At 35.2% G+C, this 27,921-nt stretch overlaps 3 protein-coding genes across 6 annotated transcripts in view; 1 reads left to right on the top strand and 2 right to left on the bottom strand.

The window, feature by feature from the left end:
- Positions 1-2,336, bottom strand: part of NFAT (nuclear factor of activated T cells 3) — a 118,423-nt gene extending 116,087 nt beyond the window's left edge. For all 3 annotated transcript variants that reach the window (XM_090116430.1, XM_090116444.1, XM_090116453.1), the window contains exon 1: positions 1,862-2,336. In XM_090116430.1, the coding sequence (XP_089972556.1) occupies positions 1,862-1,940 (79 nt within the window). In that variant the 5' untranslated portion in view covers positions 1,941-2,336. The remainder of the gene's footprint in view (positions 1-1,861) is intronic.
- Positions 2,337-3,328: 992 nt separating this feature from the next.
- LOC149910739 (chromobox protein homolog 5-like) lies at positions 3,329-9,625 on the top strand. Of its 2 annotated transcripts, none has more exons than XM_090116385.1 (5): positions 3,329-3,534; positions 4,579-4,704; positions 5,784-5,964; positions 7,178-7,284; positions 9,324-9,625. In XM_090116385.1, the coding sequence occupies exons 1-5, from the start codon at positions 3,439-3,441 to the stop codon at positions 9,378-9,380; spliced, it is 567 nt and encodes a 188-aa protein (XP_089972511.1). In that variant the 5' UTR covers positions 3,329-3,438; the 3' UTR covers positions 9,381-9,625. The 2 variants fall into 2 exon arrangements, with proteins under 2 accessions (XP_089972511.1, XP_089972519.1); XM_090116393.1 differs by having other exon boundaries at positions 3,332-3,534; positions 5,787-5,964; positions 9,324-9,621.
- A 3,490-nt stretch (positions 9,626-13,115) lies between these two features.
- The window catches only part of Zir (dedicator of cytokinesis), a 30,743-nt gene continuing 15,937 nt past the window's right edge, over positions 13,116-27,921 (bottom strand). The window contains exons 20-40 of the mRNA XM_090116378.1: positions 27,439-27,616; positions 26,774-26,979; positions 26,113-26,294; positions 25,615-25,694; positions 25,012-25,188; positions 24,719-24,845; positions 23,982-24,151; positions 23,309-23,443; positions 22,603-22,749; positions 22,066-22,224; positions 21,549-21,725; positions 21,079-21,258; positions 20,541-20,671; positions 18,257-18,428; positions 17,741-17,921; positions 17,014-17,141; positions 16,123-16,188; positions 15,859-15,975; positions 15,429-15,517; positions 14,615-14,767; positions 13,116-14,123 (exon numbers count right to left, since the gene is read on the bottom strand). Of these exons, the coding sequence (XP_089972504.1) occupies positions 14,090-14,123; positions 14,615-14,767; positions 15,429-15,517; positions 15,859-15,975; positions 16,123-16,188; positions 17,014-17,141; positions 17,741-17,921; positions 18,257-18,428; positions 20,541-20,671; positions 21,079-21,258; positions 21,549-21,725; positions 22,066-22,224; positions 22,603-22,749; positions 23,309-23,443; positions 23,982-24,151; positions 24,719-24,845; positions 25,012-25,188; positions 25,615-25,694; positions 26,113-26,294; positions 26,774-26,979; positions 27,439-27,616 (2,989 nt within the window). The 3' untranslated portion in view covers positions 13,116-14,089. The remainder of the gene's footprint in view (positions 14,124-14,614; positions 14,768-15,428; positions 15,518-15,858; positions 15,976-16,122; positions 16,189-17,013; positions 17,142-17,740; positions 17,922-18,256; positions 18,429-20,540; positions 20,672-21,078; positions 21,259-21,548; positions 21,726-22,065; positions 22,225-22,602; positions 22,750-23,308; positions 23,444-23,981; positions 24,152-24,718; positions 24,846-25,011; positions 25,189-25,614; positions 25,695-26,112; positions 26,295-26,773; positions 26,980-27,438; positions 27,617-27,921) is intronic.

Below are 27,921 nucleotides of genomic sequence, written 5' to 3'. Positions count from 1 at the left end.
TATACATATGTATATTATAAAAAAATACCTATTCAATGTAAGTACAGTTTTGACTTTCGTACGAATTTGTTATACCTATGTATAGATGTTATGTATGATTATCTAATACAGATTGTAAATATAATATATATGTACTATTCACAACCGGTTTACATATTATTTATATTATTATTCACTGGAGCGAACATAGGATCTGCCTATAGTAATAATAATAATATAAATCTTTCTTGACTTGATTGATTGCACCGCGACTGTAAGAATTAGGTACCACTATGAATTTTATTTACCTATCTATAGTTGCTGCTGCTATCGCGTCAATACTCAGCCCGCGGAAATTATTTTACAGAAACTAAACTTTCTCAAATAGGTAAATCAAGACTTATCTTTTTATATTATAATTATTATTTATTAATATTATAACAATACTATTATATTATACATTATATACATTACTAGCGGTCCGCCCCGGCTTCGCCCGTGGTACATATTTACGTTTTCTCTACATAAAAACCATCCTCGTACTTTAAGGAATATAATAAAAAAAGAATTATCGAAATCGGTTCAGCCATTCTCGAGTTATGCGCTTACCAACACATTTTGCGATTCATTTTTATATATAAGATTACCTTCGACATTTAGTTATCTTTTCAATTTGAATCTTCTTTAGTTCTCGTTTCTTTGTTGTTTACCATTTTCAACAAATCAATATTCGGCGTAATTATAAAACACGGCGCAGCAATTTTAGCGTGGTCTACTCGTCTCAACGGAGCGATAGCGTCTGATGTATGAAATAGAATTATGTTTTTAGCTCCCGGAACGTGCGATGGAAGATGATTTCTTGCGTAATTAAAAATATAGTAAGCGCCAAAAGTGTTTTATCGTGATTAAACCAAAACTAAAAGTAATTACACAAAATGCTCTGACAAATATCTTGCAAATGTTTTAATATAATTGTTTATGAAAAAAAAATCATAATAAGTATTACCATGTCCAGTAAAAAACGTAAAAGTGTGAAATTTAGAGGTAACTTCGTGAATTTTTTCTATCGAGTCAATTTCAATATTTTATGTTTTTGATCTGACAATATAATCGAAAATATCATCAAGTTTTACATATATTTTATTTTTTATATTTGGTCTTGAATACTACACGTATCAACTAAAAGTTGATTGGTGATTTGACTTTATACGCGCCCTTAATAACAGCTCAATAAACTTAATAACATGACACACACAATGACAGACTTTTAATGTTACTTAAAATAACAACACACTCAACACTGTGTACCCAACCTTTGATTGATTATTGTGATTAACTAATTACGGATTAATTTTTAAATATCGAATCATATTTTTTTTATTCCGGTATTATTATGTATTTAAATCAATGTGTGTTAGTGAAGCGACAATTATTTATCGATATTTTTGACGTAAATGCTGAGCGTAAATTCACTAAATGAAAATTACCTATTATGTTAATTATTTCACATTTTGCCATTATTATTAAAATATTTACAGCAAGTTACCGATACAATTGGTAGGTATTTAGAAAAATACTTATTAAATTAAAAATTATTATAATTTTTTAACAATCGACCAAATAATGTAAACAAATTAGTCAATGTGTTAAATCATACGTCTTCAAGTTGGCGCTTGGCAGTCACATGCCGCAACAGGTGTCTGAAATCGGAGTTAGAAAACTTATACGTTAGCTTATGTACTATAATATATTATCAAGTGATTACCTTTCACAACGTTTACAGTACACGTCGTGATAAAACCATATCTGACGACCACTCAAACACGCACACTCGTTGTAGACATAAATGATAATACATATTATAGAAATGTTAAAAACCTACCTCTCGCCACATTCCCTTGAGTGACCGGCGCTCCGTTCACTTTGATACGTCTCCCGTCTGCAGTACATTTTAATAGCATATTTTCAATACGCACTCACGTGGTACCCATTCAAATAATTATTTTCAATATAATAATTGTTTATATTTTTATTATTAACACGCATTTACTACATAGTCTTTGACGCCAACCGATTGGTCGCTTACAGTGACGTCAAAGTCAATTTGAAAACATTCAAATCGACACAAAAACTAGTTATCTTGCAGTCTATAAGTAATTTATATAGGTTAAAACAATAAAATTGTTCACTGAACACAATATTTTTAATATTTGATTTTTATAACAATAGCACAATGTTGTTTCGATAACTTGCACCTCAAAAGCACTTATATCACTTTAGTTCTAATATCGCACAGAGAAGAGTCCGTTTCACACTACAATCCTAATCAGTCAACAGATTGAAACTGCGGCGAATTACGATTATGGACAACACTATGTTTTGACAGCACAGAGTTTGACAGGATCACGTTCACAGTTCTCTGATCAAAACGCAAACAAGTGTGAAGTTAGTCACAGTTTCTGTACTATTTGCTCTGAGTTATATATTTTTTTTAAGTCACTCACATAAGATTAACAATAAATAAATAAATGAGTGCTTATGTTTTACATTTAATTGAATTGATTTAGTTTTCCTTCAATACGGATCCTGGGTACCACGATATTTTTTTTTTATATAATAGCAACATTTTGATACTAATAGCAATTAGCATGGATCAATACTAAAAATGTTATCCTATCATAGAAATTTGCCAAAATTTTACCCGTAATACATTATACACTTCACAGATACACTTTGTTCATCAATAGGCATTGTGTTATCAACAATACTGAAAATTTTAATTATTTTCTCCGATTTAAATGAGTAAATTACAACATGGTTCAAGATTGTCGAAATGTAATAAAAAAAATGTTGTGTGGTTTTATGAAACCACGGTAAAAGTGAAACTTAGGCACAAAATTATCGTATTTGTACGATAATTATCGTACGGTTCAACCGTCACGCGACATGCGCTACACAGACCAAAAAGTTTGAGACGATGTAATAAAAGTTTCACTTTAAAAAAAGAAACTGCTACTTATTTGTAAATAATAAATATTATGTACTTACCAATTTTATATTTCGATACTTTAACTTACGAAAGAATCATAGAAACTGTAGACATTCGGTTTAAGCGCGGTTTAATACTTCATACTAAATTCTTATTGATCCCACGCCACACTTACATAGGTATCAGGTATAAGAAGTAAAGATGTCAAGGTGAGTCTAAGTTCGTCTTAGATATTGTCGGTAGCTTTCCTCAGAAAACACAATTTTTATTTGATAGATGAGTACTTTGTTTGTTCAAAAAAAATATTAATAAGAATTTATAATTTTATAGGGAAATTTTATATTGAAGTATGGCAACTCAAACACAGCGTCGCGCCAAATGCTGATAACGCCATTTTGAGTAAATTTGGTGATTCGTGAAGAAACGCGTCCCCTATTTATTTTCACTTGTCTCTCTAAATTAATAGTAAAATGGGGAAAGATAAAAAAACAGAAACAAGCGAAGCATCGAGTGAAGAAGAATATGTTGTGGAAAAAGTATTAAATAAAAGAACTGTGAAGGGGAAGGTTAGTACTTATGTTTATAAGCCGGGATAATATTCTTCTGTTAGCTCCCAAATTCACAATGAAAATTCTCTTTTGTACCTTTTTCTGCTAAAACATTTTGCTAAAAATCTCAGTTCCTGTATAAGTATTGAGAAACATTAAACCCACGAAATAGACTCATCTGGAGAAGAATACAGAACAAGAGATTTCATTTCATGGTTTTAATTTTTTTTATGCAATGTTACATTGTTGGCCATGCTTCATTAGAAAACACAAATTTAAAATATTTTCTATAAAAGATAAATGTATATCATCTGAGTAATGAGTTATAATGAGAAATATGCTACTGTGTAACCTAATTATTAGAAACTAGCTGTGCCCTGCGGTTTTACCCGCACTGCTCCGCTCCTATTTGTCTTTTTATGATGATGTATAGTATACGGAATCTGTTGTGTAAAAATTATATTATTCTGACTCGCCAGAATGCCTACTATCTCCAGTTACAATATTATCCATTAACTAACTGTTGCCCGCAGCTTCACCTGCATGGAAAAGATAAATTAGCATGGTACAAACTTTCATCCCCTTTTTTATCTTCTTGGAGGTAGATTTGATCAACATCCTTTCTTAGCGGATGCCTACGTTCTAACATCTGTAGGCTGTGCGTTGATAGATCACTGACAGTCTGTCAGTCACCTTCGAGTTGTATATATTTTGATTTTAGATTATTCAAAATATTTGTATTATCTATTCATACAAGTATGGTAGAAGCTCTTTAAATTGAACCTTAATAAGTCAAGTTATCCAGAAACAAAGCAGACATAAATAAATGTTGTATAAAGCATACAACATTTTGACAAATCAATATATATAAATTTATAAAGAATAGAAAAAATTCCATCACGAGGCGGGACTCAACCTGCACCCTGCACGCCAATCCGGGGCGGATGCTTGACCAATTCAGCCACCTGTGACCCGCCAGAGCGATCAAATGCATTCTATTTCAGTTTTATGTGTCTAAGGGATTTACAATAACATCAAATTGAAATCAATATTTGTTATCAGGTACAATACCTGCTGAAATGGAAGGGCTACAAGGAGGAGGAGAGCACCTGGGAGCCGGAAGAGAATCTCGACTGCGAGGAGCTGATCAAGGCCTTCGAGGACAGTCGGAAGGAAAAGGAAAAAGAGGTATTATCATTAACATCAAATTTTGAAATGTATGTGTAAAAATAAGCATGTTAATTAATAATGAATATAAATTAGTTTGGCTCACAATTTACAGGGTATATTTAATTTCCAATTTCGGGGAATGCTTATGTATTATCATTTATAAAATATAATATTTATAGTGTCGTAATATGGGTGAAAATGAATTAAAATATATAATATTTTCATTATAACCTGCAACTGCATAAAAAATAAATATGTATAAATTTTGATTTCACCTTTGTTTTAAAATGAGGTTCTGGCTCTCTTGCTAGATATAAGCTGTCTTAAGAAAGCCAGTATTACTATTTAGTACTGGCTGTCTGTGCCTAAGAAACTTAAAAAAAGTCTATAATAAAATAAAGTTTTCAAATGACTGTGAATGATTATATTATTTTAATTGTCTGTCACATACCTATAAAAGCCCTGTATCACCTTAGATGATTTTGCTAAACCTTTTTGTTTTTCAAACTGTTTTATTTTATGTGTCGCAGTTGCCCCGTGAGCATATCCACTGGCACAAGTAACTATTTCTGTAGATTGTGTTATTCTGGTACATAAGCTACATCACTGCCCAGTATTACCAAAATCCCCTCTATCGTTTTTCCTTCGCGTTTCCCTTTTCAGACTATTTCAACTTTACCCCTTTACCAAAAAAATTAACAAATACCAATAATAATTTATTTATTTATTTCATTATGGATCACCAACATGACATACACTGATACATAGGTAAAAGCATTAAAGTAATAACAATCGTAGACATAGTGCTGTCACAATTATAGGCAACCACCACTAACAAATATAACATTAAATCAAAGACACACAGTCTGCAGCTAACTGCAGATTAGGTAAAAATAATTTATTATAATCTATAAATTTATAAAGAATAGAAAAAATTCGATCACGAGGCGGGACTCGAACCCGCATCCTTTCGCGCCATTCCGGGGCGGATGCCTGACCAACTCAGCCACTCGTGACCCGCCAGAGCAATCGAATTTATTCTATTCTTTCAGTTTTATGTGTCTGGAGGGACACTCTGTCTTATTATAATCTTTCAGCAGAAGACCAAAAAGACAGAAGAACGCGGTAAGAAACGACCGCGCGAGTCGAGCGAGGACTCCAGTGTGCGCAAGGGGCGCGCGACAAGCGTGTCATCTGCTGATGATTCTAGGAAAGAGAAGAAAGATGATAAGGCCAAGTCCGGCTTCGATAGGGGACTGAAAGCGGAGAAGATTATTGGTGAGATATTGTACTATATAATGTAGAATTTGATATATTTGGTTTTTATGGCATTCAAATGCTTTATAAATATCACTATCACTACATACTACATAGTATAAAACAAAGTCGCTTTCTCTGTCCCTATGTCCCTTTGTACGCTTAAATCTTTGAAACTACGCAACGGATTTTGATGCGGTTTTTTTTAATTGATAGTGATTCAAGAGGAAGGTTTTAGTATATAATTTATTAGGTTTAAGTCAAAGCGGGCGAAGCCGTGGGCGGTAAGCTAGTTGTATTATATAACGTATCTATGTGGATTTTTTAATTGGCTTTTGCCCGCGATTTCACTCGTGTTCGAATTGTATATCTATATCATTCTCGAATACACCTAAACACTAAATAAGGTATAAAACGTGAGATTGGATTGGATAGGGATATAAAGTTGTGTGCTCATAATCATTTGAATATTTTTGCTAATATTTTTTGTAGTAGTTGTGTATGGTGCAACCATACAGAGCGCAACATCATCATTTTTTGTATGTCACATCATTTTCATATTCATATACTTTAGTTCATGTAAAAACGTCGCGTGCCGCGTACGTGTGTAACTCGTAGCAGTATAGCAGAGCATAGCAATATTAAAGCAAATTATTTTTATCTTAGCAGATTAGTTTTAATTATAGCAGCAGCATCCCCAGGTGTACAAACCGTACAATTTGCTAAAGCTCAAAATTTGGTTCATGCTGGATGAGATTGTAGACTATGTAACTTGAGATATACATTATTAAGTAGCTACAGTGCTTATTTAAACAAAGTTTTATCAAATGTTTCTTTTGAATTTTCATTTTTCTGTCTACTTTCACTTGTAATTACTTAAATGAATTAGCAATAAACTTAATTTTTTTCCTATTGTGATCTGCGATCAGTCGCAAGACTTATCATATGAGGTGACTTAAAATTATGTAGGCGAAGGGACCAGCGTCTCGTCTGCCTTCTAGAATACATCCTTCCTTTTCAGCCTTTTGGCCGTAGCGGAAGGGTTTACGAGGTCATGGGCCAGGGGATTGGAGTGACACGACAGGCGCTCAGCATATCTCTTTTTAAGTTTCTCGATTTCAGCTTGTACGGTCGGAACATTCAAATATTCATGAATCTCCACATTTTTGGTAAACTTCACAGTAAGTCGTTTGCAATAGCAAAGTAGATAATAATGAACTGTAACATATTCCAGGCGCATCGGACGCGACGGGCGAGCTGATGTTCCTCATCAAGTGGGCTGACTCCGATGAGGCTGAATTGGTGCCCGCTAAGGTTGCTAACGTCAAGTGCCCACAACAGGTAAATCCTACTACTATTATAAAGGCGAAAGTTTGTAAGTATGGATGTATGGATGTTTGTTACTCTTTCACGTAAAAACAACTGAATGGATTTGAATGAAACTTTACCACAATATAGCTTATACACACATAGGATAGGTTTTATCCCGGAAATCCCACGGGAACGGGAACTATGCGGGTTTTTCTTTGAAAACGCGGGCGAAGCCGCGAGTGGAAAGCTAGTAGTATAATATCGTTATAGCTGTGCTCCGCGGTTTCACCCGCATTGCTCCGCTCATGTTGGTCTTAGCGTGATGATATAATATAGCCTTTAGCCTTCCTCGATAAATGGACTATCTAACACCGGAAGAATTTTTGCAATCGGACCTTCTCGGTTCCTGAGATTAGCGCGTTCAAACAAACAAGCAAGCTTTATAATATCAGTATAGATTTATTAATAGGATAGACTAGACTGCTTGATATACAACAAGGTTTTTATGTACTGTTGGAAGAATTTATTTCGTTTTTTACCTATTAAAAAACATAGTAATCAGTAATAACCATTAAAATTAGTCAAGTAATCATCATTTACGAAGTAAAAGCTCTAAATGATGTTTTGGTGTTAAATTTGTATAAATTATGTACAGTGTACACACATTACACTTCAAACATGCTACGATTAAAGAGATCACTAAGCGAAAAAATAGCTCACAACGCGTTGTGGTCACAATTAAAGATCCACATCTTGATATTCATGTTATGGCTGGTTAAGATAACCTCATAGAAATTCGTGTCATTAAACAATATGCTATTCGACCTCAACGCGTTGTGGCAATGACGAAATAATTAGTTCACTAAAGAAATGGACAAGAGAAGAATTAATTACTTGACTTGATTAAAGCAGTTTTAAAAGCAAGGCACTGGTAACCACTAGGCTGGGAACATACAGTTGGTCCAATATATATTATTCAGAGAAAACGCTTAATTTTTCATTAAAATCTATCATTTATGAGTATGAAATATGAATATGAAATATATTATGAATATTTCTATTAATCTATTAATAATAATAATTTATTAGGTCTAGGATGGACTATTGGCCAACCTAAACCCTTTCAAGATAAATCTTGTTTCCCAATTTGAGCAACGTACAACTGCTGTGCTGTGCAAAATCAATTTTATTTGTGCAATTTGAAAAAAACTTCGATAGTGCGATTTACACTCGTACAATATACAAGTAGCGCCATCTAGTGATGCGCTTATCTCAGGAACTACTTGACCAATTTCAATGTTTCATAGTTGGATATGTAAGAGATGGACTGGAGCCTGGGTATGTGGGGCTTACCTCTAGTCGAAAACATGTTCTCTGTTTACTTTTGTTTTTATTTTCCATGCCTTAAGCAATTTCAATTTCTGTTTTAACACTTAAGCTGGGTTGCACCATGTTATTTTTGTAATAAGAAAATGTTAAAGTAAAAACAGAACAGTAAAATATGAGTTTTATTTTTATTAGTTGTGCCATTTGACTATTTGATAGATGTTGACTTCATTATTTTTACACTAACTATAACCGCTCATATTTCACCGGTTAAAAGCTATTGTTAACGTTAAATAACTGACAGAACTTAAATACAAAATAAGATGTCATTTTACTTGCGACTTTGTTAACTTTAACTATGCTAAATAATACGCTTTTATAACCCATTTCACAGTCACTGTAAAAGTCAAAATTACTGTTATTGTTAAATTTGACATTAATCTTCACTACATACAACTAAAATATGCTACCAAGCTTTAATAACTTGACAAATATTTAGAATTTCTTTTCCAATCAGATAAACTATATTAAAAAAAGACGGGTTGCACTCCGGGAGTGCCGGCAGAAGTGAAAACTTGATTATTAACGTTGAGCATGTTTGATATTTTGCAATGGTATCCGTCTTACGCTTTTTCGATCAGGTCACAAGTCCTGACGCGAGTTTAAGATTTTATACCCATTACAGAAAAAGTGCTCAACGCCGCTAAAGAAGTTTTAACTTCTAAACGATTATTTGGTTGCAGGTGATCGCGTTCTACGAGGAGCGGCTGACGTGGCACAACCCGTCGGAGTCGGAATGACTGACGGCGCGGGCCTGTTGAAGCCAACATGCCGAACTGTGTGTGTTTAGTGATAGTGGTAGTGCGGTGACATGGTCAAGTTTTTAGTGTTAAATGACTTAGTGAATACTGCCATGTGGAAGATTAGAGCTAGCGCGCACGAGCAACTTTGTCTCCGCAACTATTTTGTCTCTCCACCCATGGGCTAGTATGAAAGTGCGCGCACGTAACGACGCAACTCCCCATACAAATTGATGGGAGACACAAAATAGTTGCGGAGACAAAGTTGCTCGTGCGCGCTACCTCTTATGCTTCTATATAGTAAATATTATTTTCATGATATCTATAATTTAGTTGTAACGGTGTGATTCTACTTAAATCCTCTGTGGATCTGTCTCAGTCATAAATAAAACTTTCTTTGTGCTTATCGTTTAACTGACTTAACGTCAAAGAATTTAGCACCAAAGGTGCTAAATTCTTTCGGTTTCATTTATATGACTTCCTTACTTTAGATGTGTATCTGTAACTCCAGGCACAAACATGTTTGTTTTGTTTAATAATGTATTGATTGGATAGAAAATTTAAATGTGTTTGTCTAGAACAAATAATGAAATATTAAATGTATATATTTGTGGACGTAATTCTAATTACCACTTAATACTATTTTAGTTAGTTGTTGTATTGTGTTGATTTATAATAATTTTATAAAAAATCCGTTTGTTTGAATCTTGAGGATATTTTCATTTATTATGTGTAAAAAAATCTAGTAAAAGAAAGTTACTACTTTAGAAGTTTTAAATTTTGTTTCTTTTAAATAGATTTTTAATGTATAAAAATTTAACCATGCCACCTGTGGAAGCTATCCAGTATCAACATATTATGCTTAACACTAATGTATTTACCTTTAAGATGAAAGGAATTTTTCCACAAGTGTTATTAGGATAAGTCTGAGGAGTGTTGACTCAAGGAATGATACTTGTATCAATTATTGTAATAAAACAACATTTATTTTGAAAAAGTGTTTTATTTCTACATCCAAAGAGTAATCTGTACAAAAGTGTGAACTTAAAACTAATACTTATTTGATGTATTGAAAAAAACAATTTTGTAGTGAAAGCACTGAAATAACATACCCAGATATGACCTGAATTGGTTTTAGTGATAGTTATTGAATAAAAAATACTATAGTAGAGAAAAAAATCTGTAAGTAGGTTTTTCAGGATATCCGTTAAAATGGCCTTTGGCAAGAACAGTGTCTCAAAAAACGGACAACGATGTCATACAGGTTATAAAATAGGAATGAGAAAAAAAATTATTCATATTATAACACAATTGAAAACAATTTTAAGTACCTATCATTATTTTTATTGTTTAATTCTAAAACAAACATAATACAGTATTTTCATTAACTATTATAACAAAAAACTTTAATTTTAAACTGAATGGGTACCTAAAAAAAGATAATTGAGACCTCTAAAGATCAATCACACTTATTAAGTTGGGTGGAATGTTAACAACATTTATTTTTGCGTGTCAAACAGCCTTTCACTGAATACAAATATGGTTTAAAAATGGTTTTTCTAAGGTTTTTGGCCTAGGGTTAGGACAGCGGTTCCCAATCTTTTTCAGCTCGCGGCGCAGTTTCATGTTAAGTTTTTTGTCACGACCCTACCCACCCGACCTAAGTGCCATATCACACTAGCGGATTGCGAGCGGTTTCAAAGCGGAGCGGGTGCGCAACGAATACGTTGCGGGCGCGCAACGAACACGCCGCGGTTGCGCAGCGAATTCGTTGCGGACGCGTCATTTTGTATACTCTCGCACAAAAGCCAGCCCTTCCGCCTTGCCTAACTTCCATTCAATATTTCCATCGTTTCTGTAGCACTCAATTTTTTAACCGTACTGTGGAAATGCACTTACTTAACAGTTAACTAAAGATGTAATAACAACTGGAGTTGTTAAAAAAAGGTGCTATAAAATTGAATTACTAGGACTTTTAGAATGTACCATACATTCCAAAAGTATGTAACGACTGACCAGTATAATCTCTCCCATAGCAACGTATGTTATAAAGAGATTTTGTGAACCTAATTATGAGCAAAGTGATAGTGAGTTGCTGGTTGCTTGATAAAATTTTCTATTCACTGCTATTTATCTAATAATAAGATAGCCCTGTTTTAGTTAAGGAGCTTTAACATTTATTTCACTAATGAACTTTCTTAATGAGCAATTAAGTTATCTGATTGCATTTCGACCAAGATTTAATAGATAAAACAATACCCTAAACATTAACATGTTATGAAACTCGTAAAAAATAATGATCTCATAATTATTATACTATCACAAGTTATAAGTAACAACCAGCACGGATTCCATTTTGTTAATGAGTGTACATGACTGCGACGTAAACGTTGCGCATCTGCCACGCGTCCGCAACGAATTCGCTGCGCAACCGCAACGTATTCGTTGCGCACCCGCTCCGCTTTGAAACCGCTCGCAATCCGCTAGTGTGATATGTCACTAACTATTTGAAAAGGAAACAGTCGATATAGGTACCTACAATACAAGAATAGAAATTAGATTAAGCAGAGAAGAATAAAAATTAAAATACCCTTTATATAAAACTAGCGGTCCGCCCCGGCTTCGCCCATGGTACATATTTCGCAATAAAAAGTAGCCTATGTCCTTTCTCGGGTATCAAAATATCTCCATACCAAATTTCATGCAAATTGGTTCAGTAGTTTAGGCGTGATTGAGTAACAGACAGACAGACAGAGTTACTTTCGCATTTATAATATTAGTATGGATTAGCTCAATTTCCTTATTGTAAAAGAATTTAAAGAGAAATCAACAAGTAAGGCATGTAAAAACCAAAATAAAACACGATAAAGGCGATGTGCACGACGTAAGTAGGTACCTATCGTCGTAGCAAATTTAAAATCTAGTAAGTATGTCTTTTTACGACGCTATGTTTCTACCGATTCGAGCGCTAAAAAAACGTTCTCGCGAATATAAGCAGATCGTCTCACGGCGCCCCTCGAAGTTTCTACGGCGCAGTTTGGTTCCCTGGGTTAGGACATCTAGTCGAACTGCATATATTGAGGAAATACGGTTTTGTTATACACCCAACAGATTTAACTGATCTAATATTATTTTCGGCATTTTGAACAAAAATAAAAATAATCCTGCATATAATTTACGACTCTAAAGTAAAAAAATCTTATAAAAGTGTTAAGTGATATTTGATTAAAGTAACGAATCATGGCAGTGTCCCAAAAAACGGACCAGCTATATTTCGTATATATTGTAATAGAATTAATTGAATATTTCATAATCTTTATAATAAAAACAACAGTTTATCTCACCTGAAAGTTAAATCAATAGATATCAAACACCCAAACTATTTTATTATAGCTATTATTGACCACAAACACACACCATCACTAATTCCGGGAATCCCTATATTCAACAGTCGCCTGCACACGAATAGAATTTTCTTTATAATTGGCATGTAAGACAAAAATAAAGGATTGTTATCATACTTTCTCCGACGAAGTCAATTTTGTAGATTTTTTGGAACGTTCAAGATTTACGCGGCAATAAGTACATGTACTATAAAAAAGTGACAGAAAAGCTTTAAGGGTTAAAGATGAAAAGAGGTTTTTCCCCAAGTGTAATTAGGATAAGTCTTAGGACTGTTGACTCAAGGATTGATACTTGTATCAATTATTATAATAAAACAACATTTATTTTGAAAAAGTGTTTTATTTATACGTTCAAAGAGATCTTAATCTGTACAAAAGTGTGAACTTAAAACTAAAACCTATTTGATGTATTGAAAAAAAAAATTGTAGTCAAAGAGAAAATAAGAGATAAAAAAGATATAATAAATTATACAATCATCAATTTATTGCACTATTTATAAAATTTAGAGATAGACATTTAAAATGTGCTTAATGCTTATGGTGCAAATAACTACGAAATATTATCTAAAGAAACCTTTGCAGTAATAATTTTATGAAAGTGCATAAGTACAAAAATATCTTTATAAATATCATAATAAGCAATACAAATTCCACATACATACTCCCCTATTGGCTAAGTTGTAACTGCATGTTGTTTTTTTTTCTAAATTAAATTCACTTAAGTGAAAAATATATCGAAAAGCATATCCGAAAAACAAACAAAATACATTTTCACCTTCTCCAATATGTTACATCAATAACATACGTTCATCATTGTCATTCCTATAACGGTAAATAGTACAAATTAATTAAATATTACTTTATAAGGAGAGATAAACATATCATCTTCTATTACTAGTCTAAATACGGTGAATAGTACTATAATATAATAGTAAATGCAAAAAGTGAAAATTATTCAAAATGTTACATTGCACCTTTGTTTGCAAATAACGTAAATAGATTATAAAAATGAAAAATGAATCAATTCAAATATTGCTGTGTTTTTAAACAAACCTTCTAATAAATAGAATATTTTATCAATTTACATATTGAAAGAATACCAAAGATTTCGATTCACTGGCTTACGATAAACAAAAAAAACATAACTAATACTCATTTCATAAAAATCATGAAAATATATTTGCACTGAACTTTATTTTCAGTAAAGTCTAATCACGTCAACTAAAAACTAATAGCACTTCAACCCCAGTAGATTCAGTCAGTCGCTTTCTTGCACCTTAGTTGATCTTCAAATTGTGCATCTATTCAAGCTTGATAAGTCCGATTGTTTACTCCATTCCTGAAAAAATAAACCACATGAATAATCTTCAACATACGTAATATGTACATAATATATTGAATACAATAAGAGAATAAGATATTTAATTAAGGGGATAGGAAAAAAAAACAGCTTAAGAAGACGTTCCGTATGCACTTAAACTTTATGTAGCTCAGACACTAGTGTCATAGTGTCGAGTAGAGAGTAATTTGATAGCATCGTTAGCACTAAGCTTATGCTAACAGTGTCATGTAGAAACGAATGACAGAATGTCGTATTATAGTGTTGTGTAGAAACTATTGGTATAGCGTCGTGCCATGTCGTGTCGTGCCACACTATCGTGCCAGTCGTGTCGTGCCATATTGGCGTGCCACATTTTCGTGCCGTGTTGTGCTACACTATCGTGTCAGTCGTGCCACACTATCGTGCCATGTCATGCCACACTATCATGCCATGTCGTGTCGTGTCGTGAGACACTATCGTGTCGTGCCATGTCGTGTCGTGTCACTCACGCGAGGTGCGCCACGTGCGAGGCGAGCGGGCGGTGCGCGACGAGCGGCTCGAGGCGCGCGGTGAAGCGCTGCAAGTTGCGTTCCAGTTCACGCTGGTACTCGCGCTGTTCGCTTGATATGAGGTTCTTGTTCTTTTTCAGAGCGTCTTGGCATCTGATGACAAATCAAATTTATAGTGCCGAATATAGTGTTAGGGTTGTTAAATTTAAGTAAAATGATACATGCATAGTTGATTGGCAATTATTCGATTGAAGCAATGATATAATAAGTAAAAAAATGTCGTCGTGTTACACAAAATTCGATATTCAAAACGTCACACTAACACACAATCGATAGGATGAAGAAATTAAGACCAGTCATTCAATCATCGTGGGTGAAAAGGAGACAGAAAGCTGTGTCACTGCTTATCCGTATGTGTAGTACAAGTAAGACGATCATTTATATAAATAATGAATAGCAAAGGTCCGAGTATACCTCCTTGGGGTACACCTTTAGATAATTATGTACCGTCCTAAACCTAGATCGTACCATATTATTTTACATCATGTTAGCTACTTCCGTACACTGTTTTCGACCAAAATAATAACTTTCTAGAGATATTCAGAATACCGTAATGAAATATTTTTTTTCAATAAGATATACATATATGATTTACAATGTCAAAAGCTTAAATGATATCCATAGGTTTTTTTAACAAGAACAGTTGTTTTACAAGTTAAAGCAATACACAAAACGTATTTTAACGTGAAAATTTACATTTTCCTTTGATTACTTACTTTTACCGTCCAAATTCACACTTTCTTTGATTACTTACTTTTTCGAGAAGTCCTTGAAGGCAAGCCTCAATTTGTTTGTGAGTCTAGTTGGTGGCTGAGTGCCCTCCGCCACCGGAGCCAGGAATACCTGTAAATAAAGATTTTTTTCTAAATCATTAAATAAGATCTTAAATTAAGAATTTAGTAAATTAAGAGTAAGAGTTGAAACAAATTATGGTTTATGAGTTTTGACAAGTTCTGATATTGGCATTGTTGTTGTAAAAATTAATGCTAATGTTAGTGCTTATGTTTAATCAAATGTCACTGCTAATGTAAGTATTTTCAATGTTAGTGTTAATGTTAGTCTCAAAGTTAGTGCTAATGTTAGTGCTTATGTTACTGCTAATGTAAATATTGTCAATGTAGGTGTTAAAGTAAATGCTAATGTTAGTGCTTATGTTAGTGATAATATTAGTGTTTATACATTACCTGTGCTAGTTCAAGCGGTCCCTGATTGACGGTGGTACCAATACAGCCCTGTACCACCATTTGCAACATTTTGGCATCCGCCGGCTCTTGACTCGTTGCAGCTGATAATTCGCTTATCTACATAATAAAAAGATTTTAAATATTTTTGTATTTTAACATCAAGTAATACGAATATGACGACGGCAGATATTTAATCAAAGTATTAATTTAATGTAGAAACATCTTCAATTTAAAGACGCAAATATAAACGGAGAGTCTTATTACCTTTTTCTGTATATCTTCAATAGCAACCTCGATAGGAGACAAGATTATTTGTGTCCTGTGAACAACCTGCGAAAACGAAATTAATGAATTACTATATTATTATCTAGAATGTTTTTCCTCACACAGAAACAATGATTTGAGTAGCCTATAGTGAAAAAAATTCATCTTTAAAGCTCTTTTCCCCCCACTGTGATTATTTGTAACGCAGAGAAAGCTTTATCTGTAAAGCTTTACCCCTCCCCCCCCCCTTATTGCGAAGACTTGTAAAGCTCTATGTTCATCCCCTGCGATTTTAACATAGCAAGAGCTTTATCTTTTAAGTTACATATATCTCTAGCTCTCCGATGAATTGTTACACGCACAGATAGAGCTTAATCTTTAAAAAGTAAAATGTTTGGAAAGCTCTATAGCGTGCAATAATTTGTAGCACATAGCTTAATCTTTTAATCCCTATTCCTCCATCTTCCCCAGTCCGACAATTTATAACATAGTTAGAGCCCATCTTTACCTGTATCCCCGTCTTAACTTTATCGCTATCTTTACCTGTATCCCCTTCTTAACTTTATCTCTATCTCTACCTGTATCCTTGTCTTAATTTTATCGCTATCTATACCTGTATCCTTGTCTTAACTTTATCCCTATCTTTACCTGTATCCCCGTCTTAACTTTATCCCTATGTTTATGTGTATCCCCGTCTTAACTTTATCCCTATCTTTACCTGTATCCCCGTCTTAACTTTACCCCTATCTTTACCTGTATCCCCGTCTTAACTTTATCCCTATCTTTACCTGTATCCCCGTCTTAACTTTATCCCTATCTTTACCTGTATCCCCGTATTAACTTTATCTCTATCTTTACCTGTATCTCCGTCTTAACTTTATCCCTCTTTACCTGTATCCTCGTCTTGAGGTAAGGGAAATGGTGTGCAGTGGTGAGTATGGTCTTGCGCTTGCATTGTTCTCCGAGCGCACCGTGAGCCCGACCATCAGCCGTGAATGGCGTTGCGTACATAAAACGTTCTACAAGAAAAAAAAATCAAAGGTTTATAGATTTATTTTTGATAAATAATAAAAATAGATAATAAATGCGTTAGGAAAATCCAAAATTTTAGAGGAAATATAGATTTTTAACCGAACAAAACCTATAAAAAGATAATGAAGCACCGAAGAGAAGCATAAACAACATCAACTAAGCTTGCGCAAACAAATCTTAAACACTTTTGTGCCTTCATATTTTTGGTCCTTCGAGCCGGATTTACCTAAACTAGTAATTAACAAATATATCATAAGATGCACGCATAATTAGAAAAAAACTACATCTATCAATCAGAAATATCACTATCACTACATAGTATAAAACAAAGTCGCTTTCTCTGTCCCTATGTCCCTTTGTATGCTTAAATCTTTAAAACTACGCAACAGATTTTGATGCGGTTTTTTTATAGATAAAGTGATTCAATAGGAAGGTTTTATTATTTACCTAATTTATTAAGTTTTAGACAAAGCGGGCGAAGCCACGGGCGGTAAGCTAGTTACGAATAAACAACAATACCATCACAAACAATACTTGCATACGTAAAGACCTCAACACGAAAAAAAATCAATCAAGAAATACTTACTAATATTAAAATTCCGCTCATAATGCGTGACGCGTGTACGCAACTCGTGCGGCTCGAAGTACGGCTCCACGTACGTGATCTGTATGTACGCCTTGTCCGCGGCCAGTGTACTGGGGTCCACCATGTTGGAGTCTTTTATAATCACCACGTTTTCTGGACCGAAACGCTGGCCGTAGAAGTTCTATGGAAAAATGCTGTTATTAGTATAGTATAGTTTTTTGAGATGCACTTGAAAAATAACAAAACAAAAATGGATTGGTAATTCAATTTCTGATAAGCAAAAAAAATAAAGCTTGATTTTAAGCAGTTATTGGGTTAAGAGATAATTAAAGAAATATTATGTTATTACAGCTTTCGTAACATTGCGATTCTGGTAGTCACACTATAACAAGAGGATCAACAACTTGCTGAAGTTTTGGGAGCTATGACTGGGGTCATGGGGTATGCTATGAATGACCCAGCCATAGCTCCGTTCAGGCCTTCTAAATGCTACAATATAAACTAGGGGTCATTGACCTCCAGCCGGCTAAATATCTCCGGCAGCTTGGTAAGCGCATGCTCCTTGTACACGAACTCCTCCCCGCTGAGGTCACCGAACCGCGCGCCGTAGAACGACACGCGGAAGTACGAGCCGAACACGCGCTTGCCGTGTAGCTGCTCTATGCGGCTGAACGCTTCACTCAGCTTGCTGAAACGATAATTATTTGTTGATTATCTATAAATTATAAAGAGGAAAGGTTTGCATGTATGGTTTTCACGCATAAACTACTGGACCGATTTTGAAATTTGGCACAGACAATCTTTAGACCCTGAGAAAGAACATAGGCTACCTTTTATTGCGAATGTGTACCACGGGCAAAGCCGGGGCGGACCGCTAGTTTTAATATAAAATTAGGATACTCCCAATCAATAGCTATAATAATCAATAGTATTAGTCAGGAGATGGACCTGAAGTTATTGCATTTTTTAATTTTAATAACCTCTATAAGCCATTTATCATAAGACACTTGTTAAAAAGATAATTTTTTTATTAAACGGAAAAGACAAAAAGTTGATTATTTGATTTAAGAGAATCATAAGTACAGGTGGGATCATGTAAAAAGAGCGCTGGCGGTCAAGCTGCGCACTAGATGATTTATAGATCTATTTGGTGGCATGAGGTGCGGCGCGGGGCGGGCGGGTGACGCGCCGCTTGCTTGCCGGTGCGCTATTGGTTCGTCAGTTAACCTTTGCTTCCCGCGCTGTGTTCACGCTACGTTTGTTCTCATAGTACTACCGCACACAAAAGTTTTTATATACGAAATGGTTTTTCACAGAAAAATGATTTATGATGTTTATTTTATTTTATTTTATTTATTTAAATAGGTACACATCACAGCTGACAATTTTGACTAATTATACACAAATTTAATCACATGTTGCGGTAAAATGCCAGCCAAATTGTATGTACACAGCACAATTGAGGTTAAAAAAAAAATATTAAAAATTACATTATTTAGCACAATTCATAGATCAAGTAAAATATTTTTTTTAAATACATGTCATAAAATAAATTGAATCTAAATCATAGTACAGATAAATATCACATCACTATAGCTACAATACATTAAATTACATTAAATACAGTTAAATCAATAAATACCTATGTTACATTCAATCACATAAAATAAAATTCATTACATTCCATCACAGTATAACAATAAATTATGTCTAACAATCAGTAAAGTATCTAAGAACTATGGAAGTCAAAGATTAAATTATCAACAATTCATTCAAACAATTCATAGATCAAGTAAAATATTTCTTTTTAAAATATACATGTTATTGTTTTATGAAGAGAGAAGCTGATAATAATTCAGTTGATAATTTAAAACAATGTATGAAACGAACCGCACTGGCAACAAAATGTTCCGTGTGTACAGTGAGACGAATTGTTAACCGCGTGCTCATCTGGATTTCACGTCACCCATGACGATTTAATGGAAGGAGTTTCCCCTTTACTTTAATTTTTTTAAATATTCTAGATTAAACATTTTAAACTGCATTCAACATGTTTTAGTTCTATTTGCTATTCCATATATTTATCAATGTACCTAGCATTAATCAATATACGAAACGGCGAGCGAAAAGATCGTTAAAAAATAAAACAATAGACCTAGTATAGTACTTGCGTGCGCGAGTGTACCCATGCGCAAAGTTACCCACTCCACTTTTTCCCAGCGCTCTTTTTACGTGACGCGGCGTATATCATCAAAGAGAAATTTGACTAAATACGACCAAATGAGGCATAAAACAACAATATTAAGGGTCCATTAATATTTTTGGTCCTTCGAGCCGGATCTACATTTTGTTAACTTTTTGCATTAAATTCATGGCAAACAGGTATTCCTTAATAACACCAACTAAGTTTACTCAAGCAAATCTTGGCCACATGCAACCAGAACACCCATTCAAGTTAATTCACACTTTTCGTCCTTCGAGCCGGATCTACATTTAACTTTTTTCATTAAATTCATGGCACACATTAATAACATAACTACGTTTACGCAAGCAAACCTCGACCTAACGTGATCAAAACATTCACAAACGCCCGTTCATATTTTTGGTCCTTCGAGCCGGATTTTTATAAAATAGTAATTAATAATAAGTTAAAACTTTGAACACCAATAATTAGGCATCGCACGTAAATCTTAAACGAAGCAATATATTCATTAAATTAAAATTTTGGTCCGTCGAGCCTGATTTACATTTTATAAATTAATTATTAATACACACAGTTCTACGCTCATTATCACCTTACCTGTGTATATTAGCGAGTTTCTTATAGTCCCTGTTCTCCTCTGCGATGGGGATCAGTACTTTGTACACTTCATTGACAGTTTCGTACATTCCGGCCGCCATTAGTTCGCTGGCAGCGTGCTCTAACAACGCCTGAAATTAATATCATGAGCTATGAAGTTAAGAATTAATCCATCAGTCCTCGGAATCACAGACACAATAGAAAATCTATTGTGTCGCGCCCCGATCGGGGCTTACGGTGGTCAATGGGTTAAAATAAAAGACACTTTTTAAGGTAGATAGATAATCGGCTACATTTGGAATGATTTTGAGTCTGGGAAAACATTTTATACGTGGTAAAATCGGCTGAAAAGCGATTGATGAAGGTTTTATATTTTTGCAACATCAATTTTGCTCGTTCAATTTGCCTAAACTCCGCATTCCATCATTTTCTTCAAGCTCTCCCAGTATACTGTACACCCGCAGCTGTTCTGCTACCAGTGCTGCACCATACAATCCCTTCTAGCAAGTTCTAGAATGTTCCAGAAGTCGCAGTATACCTGCAGCTCCTGGCAGGTGAGGTGGTGGTGGGGCAGCTGCAGGTCGGGGCAGCTCTCGTCCAGCGCGTTGTGGGTGACCTTCTCCAGCAGTGCTGCCCCACGGCCACCAGCCCGCAGCTGTTCTGCTACTAATGCTGCTCCGTGGACCAGGCACATGCCTGCTTCCAGGTGATTGGAGCGCTGGAATGTGGGAATAAATGTAAAAAAATGTGGTTGAGGGTAACACATATTACAGCGCATAACATTAATTAATATAGCCAATATAAAAATATATTTATATCATAAAAAAACCTACTAAAATATCCAAGATATCCAGATGTGCCATCTATAAAATCCTAGAAATTCTATTATTTTTATGTTTTAATTTATATTAACTTTCCAGGTGACAGTCTTTCAGTACGTGCCGATACATTAAGATATCTCATATTTTATTGGTTGCCCTAAATAAGTGAAGTAATATAATAGCATACCTCCATATGCTTCTGGGCCATATTATTAAGCCAAGTGAGCCGAAGATCAGGGCTGTGCTGGTAACCACGGGCGATGCGGTACATTAAGTCTAGCAACATTTCTGGATCCTCCTGGAATTCCTTCATCTTCACGGTGTCGCTTAGTATCATGTGCAGGTTGAATACTAGGTCTTTCACCTGGAAATTAAATTACAACGCCATTATGTATTGCATTTTTTAATTCGGGCAGGATTTATAAGCTGAAATCGTCAGAAGACACATTTTGAATGAATCTTTATTTTTTTCTGTGTTATTTTTTAAGGATTCTTTATTTTTTTAATATTCAACAATACTTTCCCAGTGTCAAAGAAGTTAAATTCATTTCCTTGTGGAAATAGGGATCATTTATAAATACAATTATAGTTCCTGTATTTATAAATGATCTGGCTGGAATTTACAAGTTAAAAATTAAGCCAATAAACCTTGATAATTTTTAGTGACCATTAAAACAAGGGTATACCACCACAAATTCACCTACCTGTTCCGGGAAGCCAGTGTCCTGTAAATCCTGGTCATGTTCCGCATACATTAGCACTGTTTTGAGAGCACGTCGCAGAGATTCTTCACTAAATGTGGTTGAAGTTCCGACTAGTGAGGATAGTGACATGGTCACTTGCATCTTGATTCGGCTGAAATTCTGTTAGAAATATAATTGGAATTACAATAAGAATCAATAGGAAGTGATTGAAATAGTTCTGTTTAAATGCTATCTATCATTGAGAGTGTGTTACATAATATCAGATCATCAAGAGGGCATTTTGGTTGACAGATAATTTTTCTTATTTTAGTAATTTTCATTGGAAATTACAAGTTACGCAGTAAAAAATGACGGGCGCTATTTGAATGTGCCAGCAAATGAGGTATTATCAAAAAATTACACTTATGGATTGATTTTTACAACCTGACTTATAATAAAAAAACCGAGTTACCTAATTCATTTTTTCCTACTTTTTTAACATCATCCGAGCCACAATCCCCAAACACATTGCCTCTCAACCACTACACATATACTCACATTGCCCAAATGATAGTGTTGCCGCATCAACGCATACAACGTGGCGGATGCGTGTGATCTCGTGCTGGAGGACAGCGCGGCACAGTGCCGCAGCAGCACGCGGCACACACCCGGCCCCCACTCCTCGGAGCAGCATGACCAGCCCAACTGGGGGTGGTGGTTAATGCGTGGATAAAGTAATTTAACTGGCTAGTCCAAATAGGGGGAGGATACATTATGTAGTCTACTTGAATGAAAAATGGTTGAATTTTATTTTTACCCTCAAAACTTATTATAAGTCGAATAGATACTATAAGTCAAAAGTTATATAGTTAGCGTAGAGTGGCACATCAAAATTTGGTTAATTTAACTTCGATTTTGTCTTTCTCACGCACGACAGTTGAATCATACGATCTTACTTTGATCATACGTACGATCATACGATCTAATGGTGTGTATGTTAGTATGCCGTTTTAGAAGATCGAATGTTGTGTTTGTAACCTATTTGCATCTTTTAATCATTGCTCAAAACCATAAAAAATGGGTAAAAAGCATGGTTAAAAATATTCCAAGTTACAAATTCTTGGAAGATAAATTAGATTAGAATGTAAAAGGTACAAATTTGTTTTTCGAGGGACATTAAAAATCACTATTTATATTATTTTTTTTTGTTATGTATTATAAAAAAAAAACTTTTTTATTAATATCTATGTCTAAGCACAAGTACCTTGTGTATGAGCGCGCGCACGGTAGCGAACATGTGGTGCAGCACGTGGGCGCTCTGGTTGCGCTGCAGCGCGCGCAGCACCACGCCCAGCGCGCCGCTGCACGCGAGCTGCGCAGTCTCCGAGCCGCTGCACGACTGGGACATCATATTATAATGATAAAAAAATCGGGACAAAAAATATCAAAATCTACAAAAAAAGTCGTGTTCCATCGTCACAATATTGTATTCACTGAAAAGTGTTTCGTATTGGTTGATGTGGTTGTTTATCATCTCAATAGATAGCGCGCGGTGTGTCCCTTAGACACATAAAACTGAAAGAATAGAATAAATTCGATCGCTTTGGCGGGTCACGAGTGGCTGAGTTAGTTAGGCATCCGCCCCGGTTTGGCGCGAAAGGATGCGGGTTTGAGTCCCGCCTCGTGATCAAATTTTTTATATTCTTTATAAATTTATACAAAAAATTTAGACAAAATGCAGTAAAAATGAAAAAAAAAAAAACACTGCGAATAGTAGAAAAATTATCAATAATACACACACACGCCACATATAAAAGAAACAAAAAATACAACTCGCTGTTTCCGAAAAAAAAAATCGTTCTTTAATATCACTAACCACACAGAAACTAACACATAAAACATCACACACAACTCATTCCACAGTTCATTGACCTCACCTGTACAATAGTCTCGACCGCGTGCAGCAAGGTCATCGACACCTCAGCTGATAGTAGTGCAGCGAGTGCGGGGTGTGCCCGTGCGGGGGACGCGGGGCGGGATCTTGATCCGCCCCGCACCCAATCCTTGCGCCAGCGGTCCCGCCCGCCGGGACGAGCGTTTGAACCGCCTGGTTACACACGTTTAATGAAAACCAAACTCACTAATAGCAATAATGAATAAAAAAAAAAACATCCTACTAATAGTATAAATGCAAAAGTTTGCGAACATGGATATATTTTGTTATTCTTTCACGCAAATACTATTGAACCGATTACAATAAAATTTCATTTGTAGGTAGCTGAAGACCCAGAATTAGACTACTTTTCAAATCCCGGAACCACAGGAACAGTAATTATGCGGGTTTTCTTTGAAAATGCGGAAGAAGAGAAGCTAAAAGAAGTCTAATTGAATAAATAAATGTTAGAGTTTCAGTTTGAAGCGGCGGGCGGACATCTAGTTTAATTTATTTGTATTCAACTTGAAGGATAAATGATGTTGTGGGGATTATATCTTTGCGTATCCAGCTCGAAGCACTTGTAATGTTGTGGCTTTCATCTGATTACATCTAGTTCGAGTTTAATATAGGAACGAAAATTTCTTAATAATCTAGCTCTGTGAACTACATAATTGTGAATTTATTTTTGGCAATATAAAAAGAAGAAATTTTAGGAGCAAATTTTTCAAAATATCTCACCTTTACGGCGCATAATGAAGTCCGATCTTGCCGAGCCCTGTCCTAATATAACGTCTTCCAATTTAGCCTTGATATCTGTCGTTTTGCGTACATTTTGTTGCGCGCACTTCATTATTTCCTTACGACCCTGTAAATGACAAATTATTATAGAAAAAAATATTCTATACTAATATTATAAAGCTGCAGACTTTGTTTGAACGCGCTAATCTCAGGAACTACTGGTCCGATTTGAGAAATTCTTTCGGTGTTCGACAGCCCATTTATCCTATACTTCTGGTTATGTGTGTGTATACCTTGTACTCCTGACACTTGAAGCACAGGTCGATGAGCGCAAACAACGCGTGCAGGCGGGCGGGCGGCAGCTCCGCGACGGCCGCGCTCAGAGCGCCGCGCTCGGCCCACTTCAGCACCCACACCAGGCATACTAGCAGGTTGCGGCTGGTTTCGCTGTTGAACGGGGGCCGACCGTTCTGGAAACAAATACATATGAGAAATGTTAAAAAATGTATGACATTTAAGATACAAAAAAAGAGCGTGTGTGCCGAGCACACCTGTCAGATGTGAAGCTTTTTTGGCAAGATTTAAAGATACCGAAAATGTCACATGACACGACGCGACCTTGAAATTTTACTCTCAACGCGCCTAAAGAAGTTTCACTTCAAAAAGATCAATCAAGTACAAATAGAAGATATGAATTAAAGTTTTTAGAAGGCATCTTTCTAGATATGCAGAAATGAAATTTCAAATCCAGCTTTTGACATTGCAAAAGAAAAAATAAAAAAGAAATCGTCAGAAATGATGAAGTTTTTTTTTGTAAATTCTGTGTTGACTGCGTCAGATATCTAAATAAGTATGCATTGTAAAAAAACATGCAGATACAGGTTTTTAATAATTACCTGTTTGAAATCTCCTTCTGGTGAAGACGCAGGGTATAAGCTTCCGAGCTGTCCCATTTCACCGTCCAGTTGCAGTATTTCTACAAACAAACCCATAAGTTTTATCCATGACTATTTATTACCATGATAACAGGGTTTGATCTTAATTTAACACGTTACAGATGTTTTTAAACGATTCTTAAATTGCTTTAGTTACAGTCATGATTTTAACAATAATTCCTGTAAAAATTGTTTACTGTCTTAAATCCTAACAAAAAAATTGGTTGTCCGTAACGGTTGTCTGTTTGTTGTTTACGGACGATAGTTGAACGTGACAACGTCCGATTGTGCTTCTTTGTCGCTATTTCCGCGCTCTCGCTTGCACTTCAAGCCTTACACGGAACGCCTCAGAGCGAGGTAACGCCGCATGAGTCATGTTTTTTCGTGCGTGCAGCCGGCTCTATCGAATTATAAGACGTTGTCACGTCAAAAAATTGCTAAACTTGTAATAATTCTCACCCTTGCTCCCATCAAATCCTCGATACAGTTGCGGCTGAGCATCCAGCACTATTCCCAATAGCGGCAAGTATAACGAAGCCACGCGGGCCCTTAACGCTGTAGGCGCGAGTCGTGCGTCCGCGTCGTGGGCCGATAGGAGGGATAGTACTGCGTTCACTGCTGCACATTGGAGTACTGGGCTCCTGGAATGGGGGTAGTTTTAAAGTTTTAAAGGCAAGAAAAGCTGAATTTAGTGCATTAAAATATTAGAATCGTGGCAGGTTTGTTGATTGGGAAGGAATATGAAAATTTGCCTAATGAGTATTTTATTGGTTGTATATTTATCAAAATGTACTTAGTTGTATTTATAAGGAGGAACGCTGGCTCTTAAGACACAGATTTCATCTAGTTCAAGAGTCAGCGTACATATTTTTGTAAAGTTAATGTTTTTGGCAAAATAAAGATTTTTTTATTTATTTATTTAGAAGAAGTGACGGGATTAAGAGGTGTTTTAAATTTTTTTTTGTGGTAAAGTGTTAGTCTAACTTAGTGAACGCAGTAAGGGTAACTGATATTTGAACTGTGTAAATTCTGATTAGATAGTGAAAAATAGTGTTCAAGGTATAACATTAGTACAGTTTTAAGAACTTTTCAAAGCGTAAAATGATTTTTTTATACTTACTGCAACTCCAGCGCAGCTGTAAGATCAGCCAATAACAAGCCAACCAGATAATGCCTGGACCGGAAGTCCGGAGACAAACCCCCTGCCCTTCCGTCTGAAGATGCAGAGGATCGCATGGAGGGCGCGGGGGAACTTGCACGTGCGCCGGCCGGGAGGCAGAGGGACACGTAGTGCTCGTGGGAACATACGATCCGGAGGAATGATAGCTGGACGTGAAGTAAATTATTAATTGATGGTGATTGGATGGTATTCTGTGTTAAGACGATTCAAAAGCGCTTATAAACGAAGTCAAGTTGAATATATAAATGTTATTCGATTGTAACGGTTTTAAAACGTAAATGACAAGATGATTTCTTGATAAGAGATGTTATCTCGATGCAGAAGAACGCTAGATGTTGTGAATTGGTCAATAAAGTCTTTTAAATCGTAAGTAGTAGATGTTTGCAGAAGTTGTTAATTTGCTGCGACTGTCACTTTATTAAAATAAAAAATAAATGTGTATATAGTAAACCGTAGCCGTAACGCCACGTGTTGACAGAAGCAGCTGGTTGACATTAAAGATTTTAATTTTTTCAAATAAAATGCTCTTAGATTTCTATCACTTACTATGTCTATCGACGCAATAATTACGCACAGAATCAACAAAGAAAGTAAGAAAAATCTACCTTATAGTGCACGAGTGGCACAGCATCCGGTACAGATGAGATCTTCGCGGACATCTGCTTGTGGTAGCCGCGTATGAGGTTGAACACATAACCACGATCCATGATACTTAGCAAGTCGAACAGGAAGAAAGCCAGGCTGTTGTTGAGGCTTTGGGTGAGACGGCTGTTCTTGCCGTATCTAAAAATAGATATTCTTTAGTACGTGTTCATATATTTTAACAAAAAGGTTACTTTATATACAAAAGGGAGTATTTCACGTAGTAAGTAGGCACTTACATTTTTGATTGTAAAATTTATTCATGATTTTAAACATAATGAATCAGTGAATTAAACAATAAGTCATGTAGACGGATTATATTACCTACACGTACAAATATATACGTAAAAATACATGTATTTTACATTGGACCGTCGTGTGTAGTTTTATCAGATTGTTTTTGTGGGATAAAGATTGTTTTGAATACATAGACGACTTTTTAGTCT

The sequence above is a fragment of the Colias eurytheme genome, chromosome 2, assembly GCF_061535395.1.
Source record: "Colias eurytheme isolate Ceu_HAF_F1 chromosome 2, ilColEury1 Martin Lab GWU primary, whole genome shotgun sequence".
NCBI lineage: Eukaryota > Metazoa > Arthropoda > Insecta > Lepidoptera > Pieridae > Colias > Colias eurytheme.
This window is presented reverse-complemented; position numbering and strand designations above follow the sequence as displayed.

Coding starts and splice junctions, on each gene's coding strand:
- LOC149910739 (XM_090116385.1), top strand. CDS start 3,439: ATGGGGAAAGATAAAAAAACAGAAACAAGCGAAGCATCGAGTGAAGAA. Junction 5,965..7,177: donor GAAAGCGGAGAAGATTATTG/GTGAGATATTGT, acceptor AACATATTCCAG/GCGCATCGGACGCGACGGGC. Junction 7,285..9,323: donor ACGTCAAGTGCCCACAACAG/GTAAATCCTACT, acceptor ATTTGGTTGCAG/GTGATCGCGTTCTACGAGGA.